Genomic DNA, 16,000 nt, shown 5'->3' on the forward strand with positions numbered 1-16,000 from the left:
CCCTGGGACCCTTCAATGACTTCTGGTGGCGACGGGTGCATAGGTCACTTTTGGTGTCAGGTTTCGGAATATCGCGTTTTTCTGGCTTTTGGTTCTTCCGCAACACAACCTTCTGGCGAACTGGACTTGAGCATTGGAGTGGACCTCGGTCCCTCACCACGCCTGGACCCTCGGGACATCTTTGTGTTAGCTCCTGGTGGCGGGAAACACACTGATCGACCTTCCCTCAGCACTCTGCAACTCTCTCCGGCGGGAAAAAGTGATCAGTGATGATGGGAAGTCCCTTGCGATGTTCATAGGCAGTTTGGAACTTTCGCATCTGCGGGTGTCCAGCAGCACTATGTCTGTGTAGCCCCTCCTCTGGTGGTAGGCAGCAACAGCTTCCAGCGGTCCCGAACAGATGTCCAGGCACACGTTTTCAGGCCTCACGAAGACCACTTTTCTGGACGGCAACTACACAGGTCTGGCTTCCAGGGCATTTTCGACGAACAACAGCAGGTTGCACGATGGTTCCTCGTAGTTCGGGGAGTGGTCTCCTTCGCAGGTCCTCTCTGGATCAGTCCTTGGGAGACGCCAACTTTCGGATTACATTGAAGAAATGCAGCAGCAGACTTATCCTCTAGCTGGGCTTCAAGGAACAGCTTCTTCTTGCTTCAGCTTCAGGCTCAGTTAGCCAATCACACAGAAGGGCATCCATGCAGGCAATCAGGCTCACAGGCCATTCACTCCACCCAAACACTTAACAAAGAATATGGATTGGGGTAAGTACCCAGCCTTTTAGCCCACAACACTGCATTTGTGTCAGTTTGTCAGGGCAGTCTCACTCATAATGTCACACACAGAAAACAGACACCAACAACAGAGAATGTGAGTTGACTCCCAACTCAATTCATACAGGTCCCAACCCTCGTCCAGTCAGTATGACAGGAGGCAGCCCCAGAGCCATATATGGCGTTTCCACCCACCAGCCATTCAGGAGGAAGGGACAGAGTCAGGGCTTCCCAAGACTTTGGGAAGCAAGGTAAAAAGCAATAGAAAACATGAGGCCACAAGGTCCTTCTTATAGGAAGGAATGGATTCCTATGGCAGGGCTAGGTATCCCAAAAATTGAGGACCCTCAGAGCCACTGCCAAGTCAGTATGTAGCTGCCACTAGCTTAAACCCTGCTCTGTGGGCAACACAAAGGTGCCCAAAACACACATAAGGGGTACAAGGGTGTACCCACACCCATGGGTGCCATAAGGGTATCCCATGGGTGTTGGGACACCAAAAGATAAAAGAGCTGCACTGCCAGAGGACTAGGCCGGACCTCAGTGGCAGAAACCATAAAGGACTAGGAAGGCCCCGTCTCTCCATATGGCATTTCCAGCATCACAAAGGTCTTGAGCCACTTGGGGGGGAAACATACAGGAGGTCCGACAAGTGACCCTGAAATTGCAACCATTGGCATTGGAGGAGCCAGTGAAGCGATCTCATGGGCAGTCAAGCCTCCAGAACCACTAGGATGCAGGAGGCCATGAGGCCTTGTAGGTGAAGCATGAAGAGGCAGGGACCTGTCCCTGTGACTAGGGAACATTAACCATTAGAGATTTGAGCCACTCGGTTGGGAATGCCCTGCCCATTGGAGTGACAGGGAGAGTGAAACCCGAGACTTTGTATTTCAGGGAAAAGCCCAAGCTGTGCAACAGACTGTGTATGAGCAGGTACTCTGACACTCAGTTTGGTGGGTAGGGGGGACTGCATGAATCGCAGACAGTAGCCCTGTTTGATGACATGTAAGGTCCAAGCATTGGACATGGCCCTGGACAAGTCAGAGATGAAACAGTGAAGTATCCTTCACCCCAAACCCCAGGGGATTCGTGGAAGAAAACCTCAGAGGTTTTGCACCTGGTGCTGAGGGGACAGTGGCAAAAGCCACTCCACCTCTGCGGGGGCACCTCTACCTCTTCCCCCTGTGAAGTGTCTACCCTGGAGTCTTCCCAAACCGCTTCAACACAATGCAGCGGTGTTTCTAAAGCAGTGCCTTAATGTGTGGGAAAAGGTTACTGGCCCCACAGGCCCAAGGCAGATTGTGCATACGCCACCCAAGGGGTCACACCCATAGCCACCGACCCTGCAAAGCAAAGCCAGAGTGCACCCCCTACTGGCTGAAAAATATTGCAAAGCCAGTCTGCACCGAATAGATATTTCTAACTTGAGGAAACAATGGAAAGAAGATATTAAAAGTGGGTGTTCCATTGCTAGGAATGCATACATTAGCCACCAATAACTCACTCTAGAAAGGGTTCACTTGTGTATATATGAAAAAGGAACCAGACCACAAAACAACCTCTAGAGAGGGATGTAAACACAAAACTGACATGCTCAAGTATCCGCACCATGGCGGTGGACGGGTCTCAAAAACTATGATATACCCATAACAAAGCAAAACACAGAAGGGTTAATGGACTGGATATTTTTACTGTTGGTTTTTTAACAGACACCTACAACTGCAAATCAGGAACACAGATTAAGCAAGTGGCAGAAGACAAGTCTTGCCCCCCTAGAAGAAATAAGAAGTTGATGGAAGCACTCACCTGCTTTGCATTTTCCCTTTTAATTTAGTGGTCTGTGGCTGGTCTTCTGGAAAGCCTTCTGGCGAAATGGCTTCACATTGCAACCGCCTCTGTTGCTCCAGATTATACTCCCGCAGCTCAGCCAAAAGGGTACCTGTGGAGACAAAAATAATAAACATTTTAACAGATGTTCTACTTAACATACTCAAGGCATGTTGTACTTGAAACAATCACATGGATCAAATCAGGCAGTGGAATTAAAAAAATGACGGAATTAAAAAAATGACTTTGCTTCGTTAATGTCAGGTGCAATAGACCCCATATTCCTCATCTTATAAAATGAGTGCAGACTGGAACAGGAAATCTGAAAATGGGTGCAAAGATGGATTTTCTGAACCATCTCTACGGGAGGTTATCTGAGACCACCCTGTGTAGTGAACAGGGCTAAAGGCACTGAAGTCTAGCCAAACCCAATCAAGGTAGAGTAGCTGGTCAATAATGGTAAGACTTCAGGAGACATATGGGTGGTATAATGGTGTAGTGACACACACACAAATCTGACAATTTGCACCTTTGTGTTAGCCTATTTACCCTTCCTAGATTTAAGCCTGAATGCTCTGCCATTCAACAATTTTAAGAGTAGAATTGCTCCTCATTTTGGTTAGGTGCTCTGGCCTAGCTTAAGGGTAGTGGTTGTACAGCCCTCGCTAGAGGGTTGTACAAAAGCTGCATTAACATCTGGCAACATTTGCATGCCTTTAAGATGTGCCTAGGCTGGTGGCAGTGAACCGCGTTTCACATCTTTATCTGGTGCACTATAGTGCATCATTTTTTTTTTTAACACAAAATACAGATTTTGAGTACACTCAAAATGGCTTCCATGTGTGGTTTAAGTCCCTTCGTGTCCTTTGGCACATCTTAATGACAAAGCCAGGGAAAAGGAGATACAAATGAAAAAACAGGAACACACAAGTAGGAGAAACAGTCTCCCTGCACTGGCGGCCTTATGGACTAATCGATGCCGTCAAAATAATGGAGTTGAGCAAGTGAGTGAAGCTAAAAAGGTTTTACTTGCCTTAAATATCAGGATTCCAGCAACATGTACACATTTGCTCGTGATCCCATTAAAACCAATGGCGGAAAAAATCGCATTTCCACCAACTACTAACAGCACACTATGGAATGACATCGCCTTTTTGTGGTGGAAACCTGGACACCCAATCTATTAGGCTTAGGAGGGGCAGCTAACTGCTAAAAGATTTGTCTTTCTGCAGCTTTCTCCACCTCTTTCAATGAGAACCCAGTTGTAAAGACTGGAGGGGGTATCTCTACGTCTGCCCACCATATGGTAGGGTAAAGGCACAGACCACCCCAGCCAGGGCTGTCAATATGGTAGCAATGGACGAGCATCCAGGCTTAAGCTTTCAAGAGGTGATGCAAGCTGGTTCTTAAGTACAGTGTTTCCCCAAAGCCCCCACAAATGAATGTCCACACACTATGTTAAGTGATGACGGCTTTTTTATACAAAATAAGATTCAGGAATATATATACACAATTTAAATAATAACACTTTGTACTTGGAAATACTTACTCAAAGCATGGCAAATATATACAGTATGTGGTGCAACACAATACTTAAATTCAGTAAGAAATGCACTAAATGCAGACAATTTTAAATAGGCATGTGAATTCTTAAGTGAGATGCATCAGCATAGAATTGGGACGAGAGGCAGGTTAGTTGTGAACATTGGCAGAGTGCTTTCTTAGGCTAGATATACAATTCTGTGTGAAGATCCCCCTCACCCCCAACTGGGAAACCTGTAAGGGAACAGTTAGGGAGTAACTTAACTTGTCTTTTACAGCCCAGTCCAATAATGTTGAATAACCTTCAGCTTTTTTTAAGAGGTTCTACCACCCCAAAGTATCTGAAAGGCCATAGGAGAACAGGATCCAAGACAAATCTCGGACATGGACGACTCCTGAGGCTAGAAGATCTAGAAGATGCTCTTCCGCGTCACAGTACCTTTGGGGCCTTGGAAGGCAAAGTGGCAGAGTTTCTCGGTTTCACTCGACAATTCCCTCAGAAGAAGGAGCCAGGGGATGCGGAGTCCACGAGAAAAATTGAACCAAAGTCTTTCTGAAGTGCAGCACTTTTTCTCTTTGATGTGCTCTCCTTTGGTCAACGATTTCTCTGACTGTAGAAGTCATGTTAAGATTAAACTTGCTGTAGGCCCCTTAAAGGCTTGACAGATGGGCGTTAAGACCCCTGGGACTCTTCAGAGACTTCTGGCAGCGGCGGGTGCATAGGCCACTTTTGGTGTTGGGTTGACCTGTGGGCGGTTTCTGGTGACCTGGACTCCACCACAGGAGTGGACTACGGACCCTCACCAAGTCTGGACCCTCTGGACGTCTTAGTTAGCTTCTGGTGGCAGGTAACCCACCGACTGACCTTCCTCTGCACTCAGCGACTCTGGGCTCTCGCCAGCAGGAAAAAGGTGGTCAGTGATGACGGCAAAATGTCCCTTGAAATGTTCTTAGACAGTTGGAGCTTTCGCAGCTCTAGGTGTCCAGAAGCACTGTGCCACAGTACTCACTCTTCTGGACAGTAGACCGCAACCGCTTCCAGCTGTCACGAAACGCACCAAATGACCCTGGGCAACACCAATTAACTTCTTTGACTTGAGATGTCTGGGCACTCCTCTTCAGGACTCACAAAGACCTTCTCCGGATGGCAGACACACAGGACTGGCTTCCAGGATACTTTGATGAAGAGTAGCAGGTTGCACGATAGTCCCTCGTAGCTCGGGGAGAGGTCTCCTTTGCCGGTCCCCTCTGGATCAGTCCTTGGAAGAACATGTCAGCTTTTGGATTTCACAAAGAAAATAAAGCAGCAGACTTCTCCTGTAGCTGGGCTTCAAGGAACAGCTGCTTCTTGCTTCAGATTCGACTGTAGCTTCTTAACATATTGGTGAGTGAGTGGTCCTCTGTTAAACACATTGGTTACCATTCACTCGGGCTGAGCCGGGCTCAGTCAACCAATCAAGCAAAAGGGCATTCATGCAGGCAGCCAATAAGGCTCACAGGCATTCATGCCATTTACTCCACCCAGACACCCATAACAAAAAATGTGGATTGGGGTAAGCAACTAACCTTTCAGCACACTACACACATTCGTGTCAGTTTCAGTCAGAGCTGTCTCATTAATTGTGACACACACACACACACACCCCCAACAACAGAGAATGTGAGTTGAAGCCCAACTCCATTCATACAGGTTCCACCATTAGGGTATACCTGCAACACACAGCCCCTGGGAAGGATCCAGTCAGTCTGACATGAGGCAGCCCCAGAGCTGAAAAAGCAAAAGATGGGAATCCCTGGTCTGGTAGAGCATCTTATTGCATGATAAGTAGAAGCATTTTGACAGAATAGTAAAATAAAAAATGTCAGGACTCTGATGAAATGCCCAGGTATAACTGGGAGGAGAAAGCAAAAAAGAGGGTGAAACAGTATAGAAATTGGTGTAGAATACATCAGCACCAAAAATACTTTGAATAATCAGGATATGTTAAGTGAAATTGTGAGCCAGGATGTCCGTGCTATTTGGTGGACATTGAATAATAAAAGTAACAACCAGTCCCTGGCTCAGTCTTCAGGAGTGTCAGAGGATGTGTGGGTAAACTACTTTACGGATATGCAAGAGGCAAAGAGCACTATTGGGAATGCCTAGAGTGCAAACATTACTAGTGTGTCAACCCGCAGATCCTTTTTTGATCGACTTGATATAGAGTTAATTTTTACCAAATTGAATAACCCAAGAGCGTCGGGTCTGGGTGTGGTAACAAATAGTATTGTAAAGAATAATCCGGTACTCTGGGCTGATATTATCGATTATTTGTACTCCCATATACTGAGGTATTTGGTCTGCCCAATCTTGTGGACCTCCTCAATCCTCATACCAATCTTTAAAAAGGGTAAGAGATGATCCTGCCATTTAACGACCCATTTCCCTGACAGATACAATGTAAAAGATCTTTGCTACAGTGTTGCTTAAGGAATTGACGATGTTGGCGGATGGGGCTAACCTTTGTCCTCTCTTCAAACAGGCTTTAGGAGAGGTACTGGTACGATAGTGAGCAGATTAGCCCCGACTACTTTGTTTATCTTACATCGGGCCACCTTTAGGCTCACATTTTGTGGCCACAATTGATCTTTCCTCAGCGTTTGATAATGTGGACATTTCTATGTTATGGTCCAAACTGTCCAGTTGGGGGATAGATCCTAGTCTACTTCATCTGATTCAACTGCTGTACTCTAATACCTCCACCAAGGTTAGAATTAATATGTTGGGTTATTGGTCAAGAAGCATTTACCTGAAAAGCGGAGTTCGCTGAGGGTGCGCGTTAGCCCCAGCCCCATTTAATCTATACCTAGCTCATCTGTGGGCTAAAAGTAGGGAATGGGGTGGTTATGTTCTGATGGCCGGGTCTGAGAGTAAGCTGTATAGCTTACGCTGATGATCTGACCCTATTGGACTACACGCCAGGGGGGTTACAGCATCAGCTAGTTGGGGTAAAAAAAGATCTGCATGCAAATCATAAATCATATGCAATTTTATGTAATGGTTAGTACCACCTGTAATAAAATTGTGAAGTTTACATGGAAAATAAATATACCCCAATTTATTATTTAGGCTTTGTAATGTCGGTAAAGCAGCATAGAGAACATCTCAGTTTACGAATGGAGGAAAAAATGTTTTTTTTACTTCACTTCTGAAGGTTATAAAGTCCAAATTGCTGGTGTATTCTATGATGCCACTTATTGAGTACTACAGAGCCAAGTTGACACCGATTATATTATTTTGTATGGCTGTGAGCTGCTGAATATAGGCAACAGGACATTTTATGATGTTCTGAAGGCAAAGATTCTGGGGCTCCCAATCTCGGTTCCAATTAGTGTGGTCAGATTCCAACTGAGATTGTCCTCCTGGTGGTCACAGTACATCATGAGGAGTCTTTCTCTATTGAGTAACCTGTATTTTTAAGTAGGGATTAGATTCTCTTGTCAACAACACCCTTAGGTAAAACCCAAGGGAGGAGTTGGGACACCATGTGGGATATCGTGTATTTGAATGGTTTAGAGCCTGGTGGTGTGTTGAAGAAAATCAAAAACTGGGATAGAGTGACGGATCTGCAAGATTTGGGCAGAGTGAAGCTCTATTCTGGTAAAGAGTCTTCTTATACACCAACTAATGATTTAAGAACATATCTAGTAAAGTTTCCATCAGCAAAACTCTGGTACTGACATCTTAAGTTTAGATCACAATGCCTACCTACACTGGAGTTAATTGGTCCTAGGTTGGGTATTCCTAGTGCAATACAAATCTGTAGAATGTGTGGCCTGGCTTCTGCAGACATTCCATCTTGTTATGTGCTGCCCTTTTTTTGGGGATCTGAGAATGCGAAGCCTTGGGCGATTTGTCCATCCAACTTCGCTGATCTTAGTATATGATCTATGTAGCAGACTCATGACTACCTTGCATGTCTCACGTATTATTGCCCTGGTTAGGAGGTTGATGGATATTTCTGCAGAACTAACAACAGTGTCTGACCAATGGATAAGGGACATTGCTGGTATAAATAATGTTTAAGGAGAGAGTTAAGGGGAGAGTTGTCATTGGCTTGGTAGTAGTACTTCTGCAGAATGTATTATAAATTGGAGCTAAGGTTGCTGTATTAGGATGTGTATGTTTTAATGTATTTTTAGTTCTTGAGCACTTTTTGTTGAAGATGTGTACGTATAAAATACTTGTGTAGATGTACTTTGTACAGAAAAACAATACAAAATGTTTTAAAAACATTAAAAAGAAAGAAAGAAACCAGACACCCACAACTTCAGACTCCATTCATACAGGTCCCACCAATAGGGTGTACCCACAACACAAAGCCTCTGGGAAGTCTCCAGGCAGCCCCAGAGCCATATATTTTATTTCCGCCCAACAGCCAGTCCGGAGGAAGGGACAGAGCCAGGGCATCCAAGGGCTTTGGGAAACAAAGTAAAAGGCAATAGAACCCAATAGGCCATAGTGGCCATCTTGCCTTCTACCAGGAATCTATTGATTCCTATGGCAGTGCCTGAGTGTCCAAAAAATGGAGGCCAATGCCAAGTTAGCATGTAGCTTCCACCAGCCCATACCCTGCTCTGTCGGCAACACATAAGTGCCCAAAAACACACATAAGGGGTACAAGGGTGTACCCCCACTCAGGGGTGCCATAGGGGTATCCCAAAGGTGTTGTTCACCAAAAGGAAAACAAAGAGATGCACTGCCAGAGGTCCAGGCTGGACTTCAGTGGCAGGTAACAGAGAAAAAAACACAGCAAAGTGGTTAGACAAGGACTAGGAGGCCCTCTCCCTCCATAAGGCATTTCCAGCATCACACCAGTTTTTCTGCAGAGTGTTTTGTGTGACCTTGATCTGATTTTTGGAAAAACGGTCTAGGTCTTTTTGACTCCATTTAGTTTTGGAGACACTAGCGAGTCCTTATGGCTACTGATACAGGTGGTGGGAGGAGTCATCCATTTAAGTCAATAGTTTAGCACTACCTCCTTCCTTATGCACAGCATTATACTGAAACAAGTTTCATATTTCTTTTAAATGTACGGTCCTTTCACCCCACATCTTGCAAAGCCCAGACATGCTGGTGGCAGTGGTACCTTTGACATTTTTTTTGGGTGCACCCATTCTTTTCTGTACCATAGGGCAGTCCTTTCTTCATTACAGTACTCGTCGTGGCTGGCCGTTTTGCTTAAGCCCATCTGCACAAGCCTTTGTGTTCTAGGGTAATTTGTGTACTTCACTACTTCTGTTGACTAAGTCCACAACCAAAGATGTCACTTTAACTACATAGAGTGGACTAAAACATAAGACCTGTAAATGAAGCACCGATGTAACACGTGCAAACGTGGAGACCACATATAAAGCATGTGAGCACTGATGTGAACCTGGATGATCATGCAGCCATTACAGGAGAATTAAAGTGAGTAGGTGAGTGAGCGCAGAAGTATTGCAGTGCATATGAGCTAGATAGCAGGATTAGAAAGTGCTTCAGTGGACTCTTCGGGGATGGCAGGCAATGAGAGTTCATGCACCCAAGTGAAGAAAATGTGATTCATGCAACAGAGTGACACGAGGTGGTGCCCTGGTACATCAGGCAGCTAAACAGTTGTGGTGATGTCAGGCAGTAACTTTTATTCTCCTCAGCCTTTTAGCGAAGAAGGGTGGGCACGAGTGCATTTCTTAAAGGAGAGAGCAATATCACAAGTAAAAATGAAGACGTGAAAAGAAATAAGTTACTTACCTGTAATTTCAGTTATCGAGCATTGGTATCTTTCATAGATTCACATACGGTTTGAATAATCCCCGGCGTCAGGTTAGGAATCCTTGGTAAAATTAAAGCAGTTTCATTTAAAATGAAGAACTGCAATCACTTTAGTGTTCCAAGAACTAATGCCATGGCTTCCAGTATGTTTTGGCCTAATTTTCAAGTTAGACTGGAAGAAAAAAAGCTATGCGAGCCCCCACATGTATGTTAATAAAGAAACAAGAATAGATCTCCTGCCCATGGACTAGTAAAGACAATGTGTCTGGAAGTCAAATACATGGCGGAACATTCAAATTGATTGCTGTTGGGTACAGGTAAACTGTAGATGAATTTAGAGCCGTCTGCGCCTCGTCCCCGTTCTAGAAAGTGCAGACTGACTGACGTTGCTTGCTTACCTATTTGTTTGCACAGTGTGTAGCCTAGATGCCGGCCACCACTCAGAAGCAGCTTCAAGACCGTGTCGCGAGTGGTCGAGTCTCCACGGGAGAGCTGCAGTAAGACGTTGGCAGCATCCTCCAACCCTTCTTCAGAACAAGAGTGTGATGTAAGAACCTGAGGAAGGAATAAAAGAGCATGAGATAGGGAACATGTCAGTGACATGAAGTAAAGACATTGAAATCAGAAACTCGACTCCTTCACAATAGCAAGGAAATAAAATATTGTTAGGTAAGAATTGCTGTAGTCACACTGAGACTAGACAAAACGTATCTGCTTGGTATTACGTAACTCACCTTTTAGTATAGGTCTGTACTATACAAGTTGGGTAAATGTGTGCTGTACAATTGAAATTCGTGACTACAAGTCGCCAAGTAACACACAAGGTTTCAGTTATATTTATTTATTTAACGTCAGTTTTAAATGAGCATTCTTTAAAAAAGGCAATTCGTTTGAACAATTCAAATACACTCTGAAAAGTAATTTTAGAATCAAATAAAGCCAGTGGATAATCTTTGGAATGCTTCATACCCTACTCATACACCGAGATGACTTCAATCACAAGGATAGTATTTGTATTTATATATCACACTAATATACTTTTGTAGACTAAATTGCAGAAAGGAAAGGGCTAAGGAAGTAAAAATGTAGAACAATTTCTCAGCAATTGTGAGGACAGCTGAATCCTCCAATGAAGTCTAGATACGCCTTTCCCAGCAGTACCAGTATACAACAAGCTACCACCACCTATGAGGGACAAAAAGTATCAAAATCAATGGATTTAGAAGAGTGCCTTTAGGGAGCCAGGACAGCCAAAGTCATTTGGACACAGTCTACGGATCTGATGAACTTCTTGGACAAAAGCTTTGCACAAAGTTAGAGTTCAGAAAAATCACTTGTAGGGTCACAAGCTGTTAGACCTGTGAGAAGGGAGTTTAAATCAACTCGAAAAAGGTAGCCAATGCAATTCCCCAGTGAGAAAAGCACGGCTAAAGGCAATAAGGTAAGTACCCCAAGCCTAAACATTACCTCTGGTTAGAAGAAGAGTGGCCCGGCTGGATTCCGTCTTGCTACAGCGGTGCAGACGCTGGTTCCAGAGTCTCAGTCGTGGGGACAAGAGGGAGGCCATTTAGAGGGTTCCTGTGGCAGTACTCAGGAGGTTGTCGGCAGCTACAAGCTCTTTACAGTTCAGCAGCACTTTGAAGTTTCAGCGCTTAGCAAAGAGCACTGATGCGGATCTCAGACATCGGTTGGACTTGCTTCACTCCCTCGGTCCTGCACTCTGGTGAGGGGACTCTGGATCTGGAGGTCCTGCTTCTGGAAGGTCCTTAGGAGGCTCCTGGAGCTTCTAGCAAGATTTGTTCCTCGGCAGATGTTGCACTCGACTACGTACACTCAACCCCTTGCACTGAGATGCCACAGCAAGTCGGATAGGGTGGTCCAGTGGTGTTTGTCTCAGGGTTAGTTGGTCCCATTAACTCAAGGGGAGAAGTCGTTCTGTCCGGAGCTTCTCTGTCGAGGTGAAAAAGGAGGTCAGCACAGCAGCAGGGCTTCACCGGGCAATTCAAAGGTCCAGGAGGTTGCAGCAAGCTTCGTTCACGGTTTCGCCATCAGGTGTTTCTCCCAGTGGTCGACTGCCTGTAGTCCCAAAACCCTAGCCTTTTAAGCAGGTTTCTCCCATTCACGCACAGCCTAGGCTGTCAATCACACAGCAGAGTAGCTGTCCTTTCAGGACAGCCAGCCAGCCAGCCAATCAGGACTAGTTGCATTCAGGCATTCCTAGAGACAAAGGACAGGTAAAATAAAGTAAGGCAAGTGAACAACTGGAAAACTATGCGTGGCTATTCTGGCGATCTTAGTTTTGCATTCCTTCTTTCACAGCGTGTACATGATTTAGGTCACATAACTTTTGGATCTTGTTAGCAAGATTTTTCAGAATCCCTCTGGGTAAGTGGTTCAGAAATCCAAACGAGTTGTCCGAGTGCACCAAGTTAGTGCAACATGCCAAGGCTATGTAGCAGAGCAACCTTGCTTCACTCATAAGCAAGCATGCTGGCATCGAAGTATAGTTAGGCCCACACAAACATGCAACAATATACACTTCATAATATAAAAAGGAGTACATATGTAGTTCCAGTCTAACAATTCTATTACATGAAACAGTTCAAAAAAGTGCTTTAGGAATCAGCCGTATGGACAGATTCTTAGAGGCCACCCCAGAGAGAAGGGGGGGGGGGTGGGTTTCTTTCTTGGGTTCCCTTCCACCAAGTTCTTTGCAATATAGTTCACAAAAAAAAAAAAAGGAGGTCTTGAGGTTCCGTTCCTCAAGACAGCGGCTCACAGTTCTTTCAGCTCGCAGGGTTCCCAAAGATTTCACTGCAGCACTTTGGCTGGCGGAGTCCGGCTGAGTGTCTCGTTGGAGAATGAGACGCGTGTAATTCAGACTCTAGTCTGTCTTCAGTGGCAGCGAGATTGCGAAATTGGAGGCAGTCCATAAAAACCCCTTGCTAAGGTGGAGCCGGCGGTGGACTGCGGCTGAGTGTCTTTGTGTCTGGGTGCGGCTCAGTGTCTGGGTGCCAATTCGTGGCTGACTCCCCGCTAGTCTCGCCTACTGAACCCAGATTGCGGTCCCATCCCACCGACGTGAAGTATCCTTTCAGAACGAAGCAAGTGGTTTGCTGGGGGTGGGGGGGTTGGGGGGGGGAGCTGGTAGGGATGGGGGAGTAACACGTTCACCGCTGAGGTGGATGAAGAGAGCGGAATTGAAACGCCTGGGAATTTCGGCACACACGGGCTGGAGGCCCTTCTTGTCTACCTCACACCAAGTGAGACAACCTCCTATAGATGGAGGTAGTTCACTGCACACCAATGGGTCTTTGAACCTCCCCCTTGATCTTATTTTCTGTACGATTGCAAATTTGATGGGCCTCAGGACACTTAGAGCGTTGCCCACTGATTAAATACTGGATAGTGGATTTGCTACAACCATGAGCAAGTTTGCTATATCTACGACCTGGACTGTTTTTCTCTGGGTTACGCGCCTCCATAACATGGGATATAGCCCTACGTGATAAAACAGCATAAGCAATTTGCGCTGGCCCTACGCTGGACACTAGTTGTGCTGCTAAATAGTTTACTTGCAACAGATTAAGTTGGAAACATGAAGCCTAAACTGGACCAGAGGCAAGGCTTACGCAGTGACATGTTAGTGAGAGTGCGCAGCCCAACGCTTGCAAGGTAACCGCACATAGATGCGCCAAGAACAAAAAATAGGGGACAAATGGGGAGTCTCGTTAATTGTCAATCTAGAATCTCCGGCTTTTTTCTGGTGCAGGTAATACCTCCAACTCAAATATCCAGAGTCCTTACTGCTCCCTCTACCCCACCCTGACCCAGACCACAGGAAACCTGTTGCCTGAACCTAATGTCCCTATGAAGAATCCTTTGAGATCATTGATTGGGGTAGGCAAATCCCGGGCGCTGATGTCATGCTCTACGAAGTCCCTGGATTATAATGCGTCGCTACTCAATCTCTGTAGGACTTTACAAGGGAATACCTACAGTAATGCGCACTTGGACAGAGCTGACAATTTGACTAATGTATCCACAAGCCTTAATCTGGTTGCCTTTGCATTGGAAATGAAGGCGGTGGGAGCCTCCAATTATGTTTCAGGGATTAACAGGCAAATTAACGATAGGGTTCCCAACGGGAAAGAGGACAGACTTGTACCCTACCTTAACGAGCCAACTTCCAAATTAGATGTCCGGTTGGCTCTTTGTTCAGTAATTTATGCTGATCAATGTGCTCTGAAACAACAAATTGCGACTTGCACAAATGTAAACGTGGATCATAAGAGCTTTAGCTCAGTTTCCTTTCAGACTTGCTCACTTATCAGGGACATCCTTGACCTCCCCTCCGAGACGCAGACGGGTAGTACACTATGTCCTTACCCTCAAAGTCTTTACTGGGAATGGGGTGGGCCTTTGACCACGATTACCGATTCGCCTGAGGGGACGTGTGTGTCCTGGAATTACCAAGACTTGCGTACAGGCGCCCCCTCGGACATAGAGCGGATACTAGGGCGTTGCCCTTCGGGTGTACACCCAGCTGAAGAACCTTGCGGTCCCTCATCACTGATTCCGGAAGGATCTGATGACCCCATCGGCCATGAGGCCAGTACCTGGATTAGCCTCAGTGCGTGTGCTGCTACAAGAACCTGAGAGGTTACTCTGCTTGGGCGTTTCCTCGGGAAGGAAGAGTCCCTTCGCGGTGCGATGAAAATAGCGGCCCTCCTTTTTTGTTCCTCGACCTCTGTTTGACAAACTTCTTCAAGTCCTGGGAGGCGACCTTTCGACGAGCTCTCTCCACCTACCTAGACTGTTCTTCAGTGTGCGTGGAGTCATTGCGTCACACGTGATACAACCTTCCCAGCCATGGTCAGGGCCAAGGCAGCGGAGGCAAAGAGCGTGGGGGTCAGACGTAGGAAAGAGCCCCTCGCAGGCTGGACACCTGCTGAAGCCCGCTCAAGTCAAAATGCGCCGGGGAGGAGCGTGACGCCGTAAAACCAAGTACCTGGTTGACAAACACAAAAAGATAGAAGAATCCGGGTTAGAGCGTGTGGAATTACAGGCCAGGGTCAAAACGAGGAGCGCTGGTGAAATAGGCCTGTTCCCGTTAATGCGGAAAAAGGGACTGGGGAGTGGCACTGGAGGGTGGAGTCAGGGTAGCACATGCTCCCCGGCCCACACCCCGCGCGCCTCCAACTTTAAAAGGGAAGAAGGTTTTTCTGGTGAAAAATTTTCTGTCTCCCACCCCTAGGAAGGGAGGGACATGCAGTACGGAGGAAAGGGGACGGGATGCAAGAGTATGTCTTCAAACCTAAGGTACTGTGGGGAAAAGGGTATTGCTTACCGGATTCCATAAGTCACTCCAGAGCATTGGAGTGCACCTAAAGGTGTCCAGGGTCACTCGCCCTCTTACCTCCCATTCAAGCTGCTGCTTGTGCCCCTTCATCGACTCCTTTTACAGGTCTCCCTTGTTAGTTGTTAATTGCTGCTTCCATAACACTAGAGACTGGAAGAAACCCTGTGGAACTGTTTGTACTCTCCTGCTTGTCAAGACTTTGAGCGTTCTCTAAACTGCCTGTAGCTAGGGTTGAGTTTTTGGACTTTAAAGACTTGATGTGCGAAGAAACCCTCTCTAGAACCTTGATCCAAGCTAATGTTACACTAACCATTTTCCTCCCTTAAAGTAACTTTACTATATGTGTTTGCAGAGTAAATGTATTAACGTATAAACTGTTAGAAACCGCAGGTGCGTGTCATAACCGATAATACAATAACTTTGTCTTTTCCCTTTCGAACGCTGCTACAAATTTTACCGCGAACAAACACGAAAGTGAAAGTGCCCTTTGAAGTGTATTCTCAAGTATTCCCAAGTGTTCTAGTGTAAACGTCTAAAGTATTTAAAGTGATTCTGGTGTAAATATAATAAATATATAATTGTATATAAACTAGAAGTGTAAGAGTTTCTTTGGTGTGCATGTCTAACTAAGGTTCAGTGTACTTACCTAGAGCTCACATCTTCCTCTTAAAATAAGCCAAACTGCTCTGCCACTCTGCCAAGGTC

The 16,000-nt window shown here is 45.9% G+C and overlaps 1 protein-coding gene across 5 annotated transcripts in view; it reads right to left on the reverse strand.

Annotated features, from left to right (window-relative positions):
• The window catches only part of HUWE1 (HECT, UBA and WWE domain containing E3 ubiquitin protein ligase 1), a 2,445,223-nt gene that overhangs the window by 293,420 nt on the left and 2,135,803 nt on the right, over nt 1-16,000 (reverse strand). For all 5 annotated transcript variants that reach the window (XM_069645305.1, XM_069645304.1, XM_069645303.1 and 2 more), the window contains exons 69-70: nt 10,332-10,488; nt 2,577-2,709 (exon numbers count right to left, since the gene is read on the reverse strand). In XM_069645305.1, the coding sequence (XP_069501406.1) occupies nt 2,577-2,709; nt 10,332-10,488 (290 nt within the window). The remainder of the gene's footprint in view (nt 1-2,576; nt 2,710-10,331; nt 10,489-16,000) is intronic.

The sequence above is a fragment of the Ambystoma mexicanum genome, chromosome 2p, assembly GCF_040938575.1.
Source record: "Ambystoma mexicanum isolate Mex_15411 chromosome 2p, UKY_AmexF1_1, whole genome shotgun sequence".
NCBI lineage: Eukaryota > Metazoa > Chordata > Amphibia > Caudata > Ambystomatidae > Ambystoma > Ambystoma mexicanum.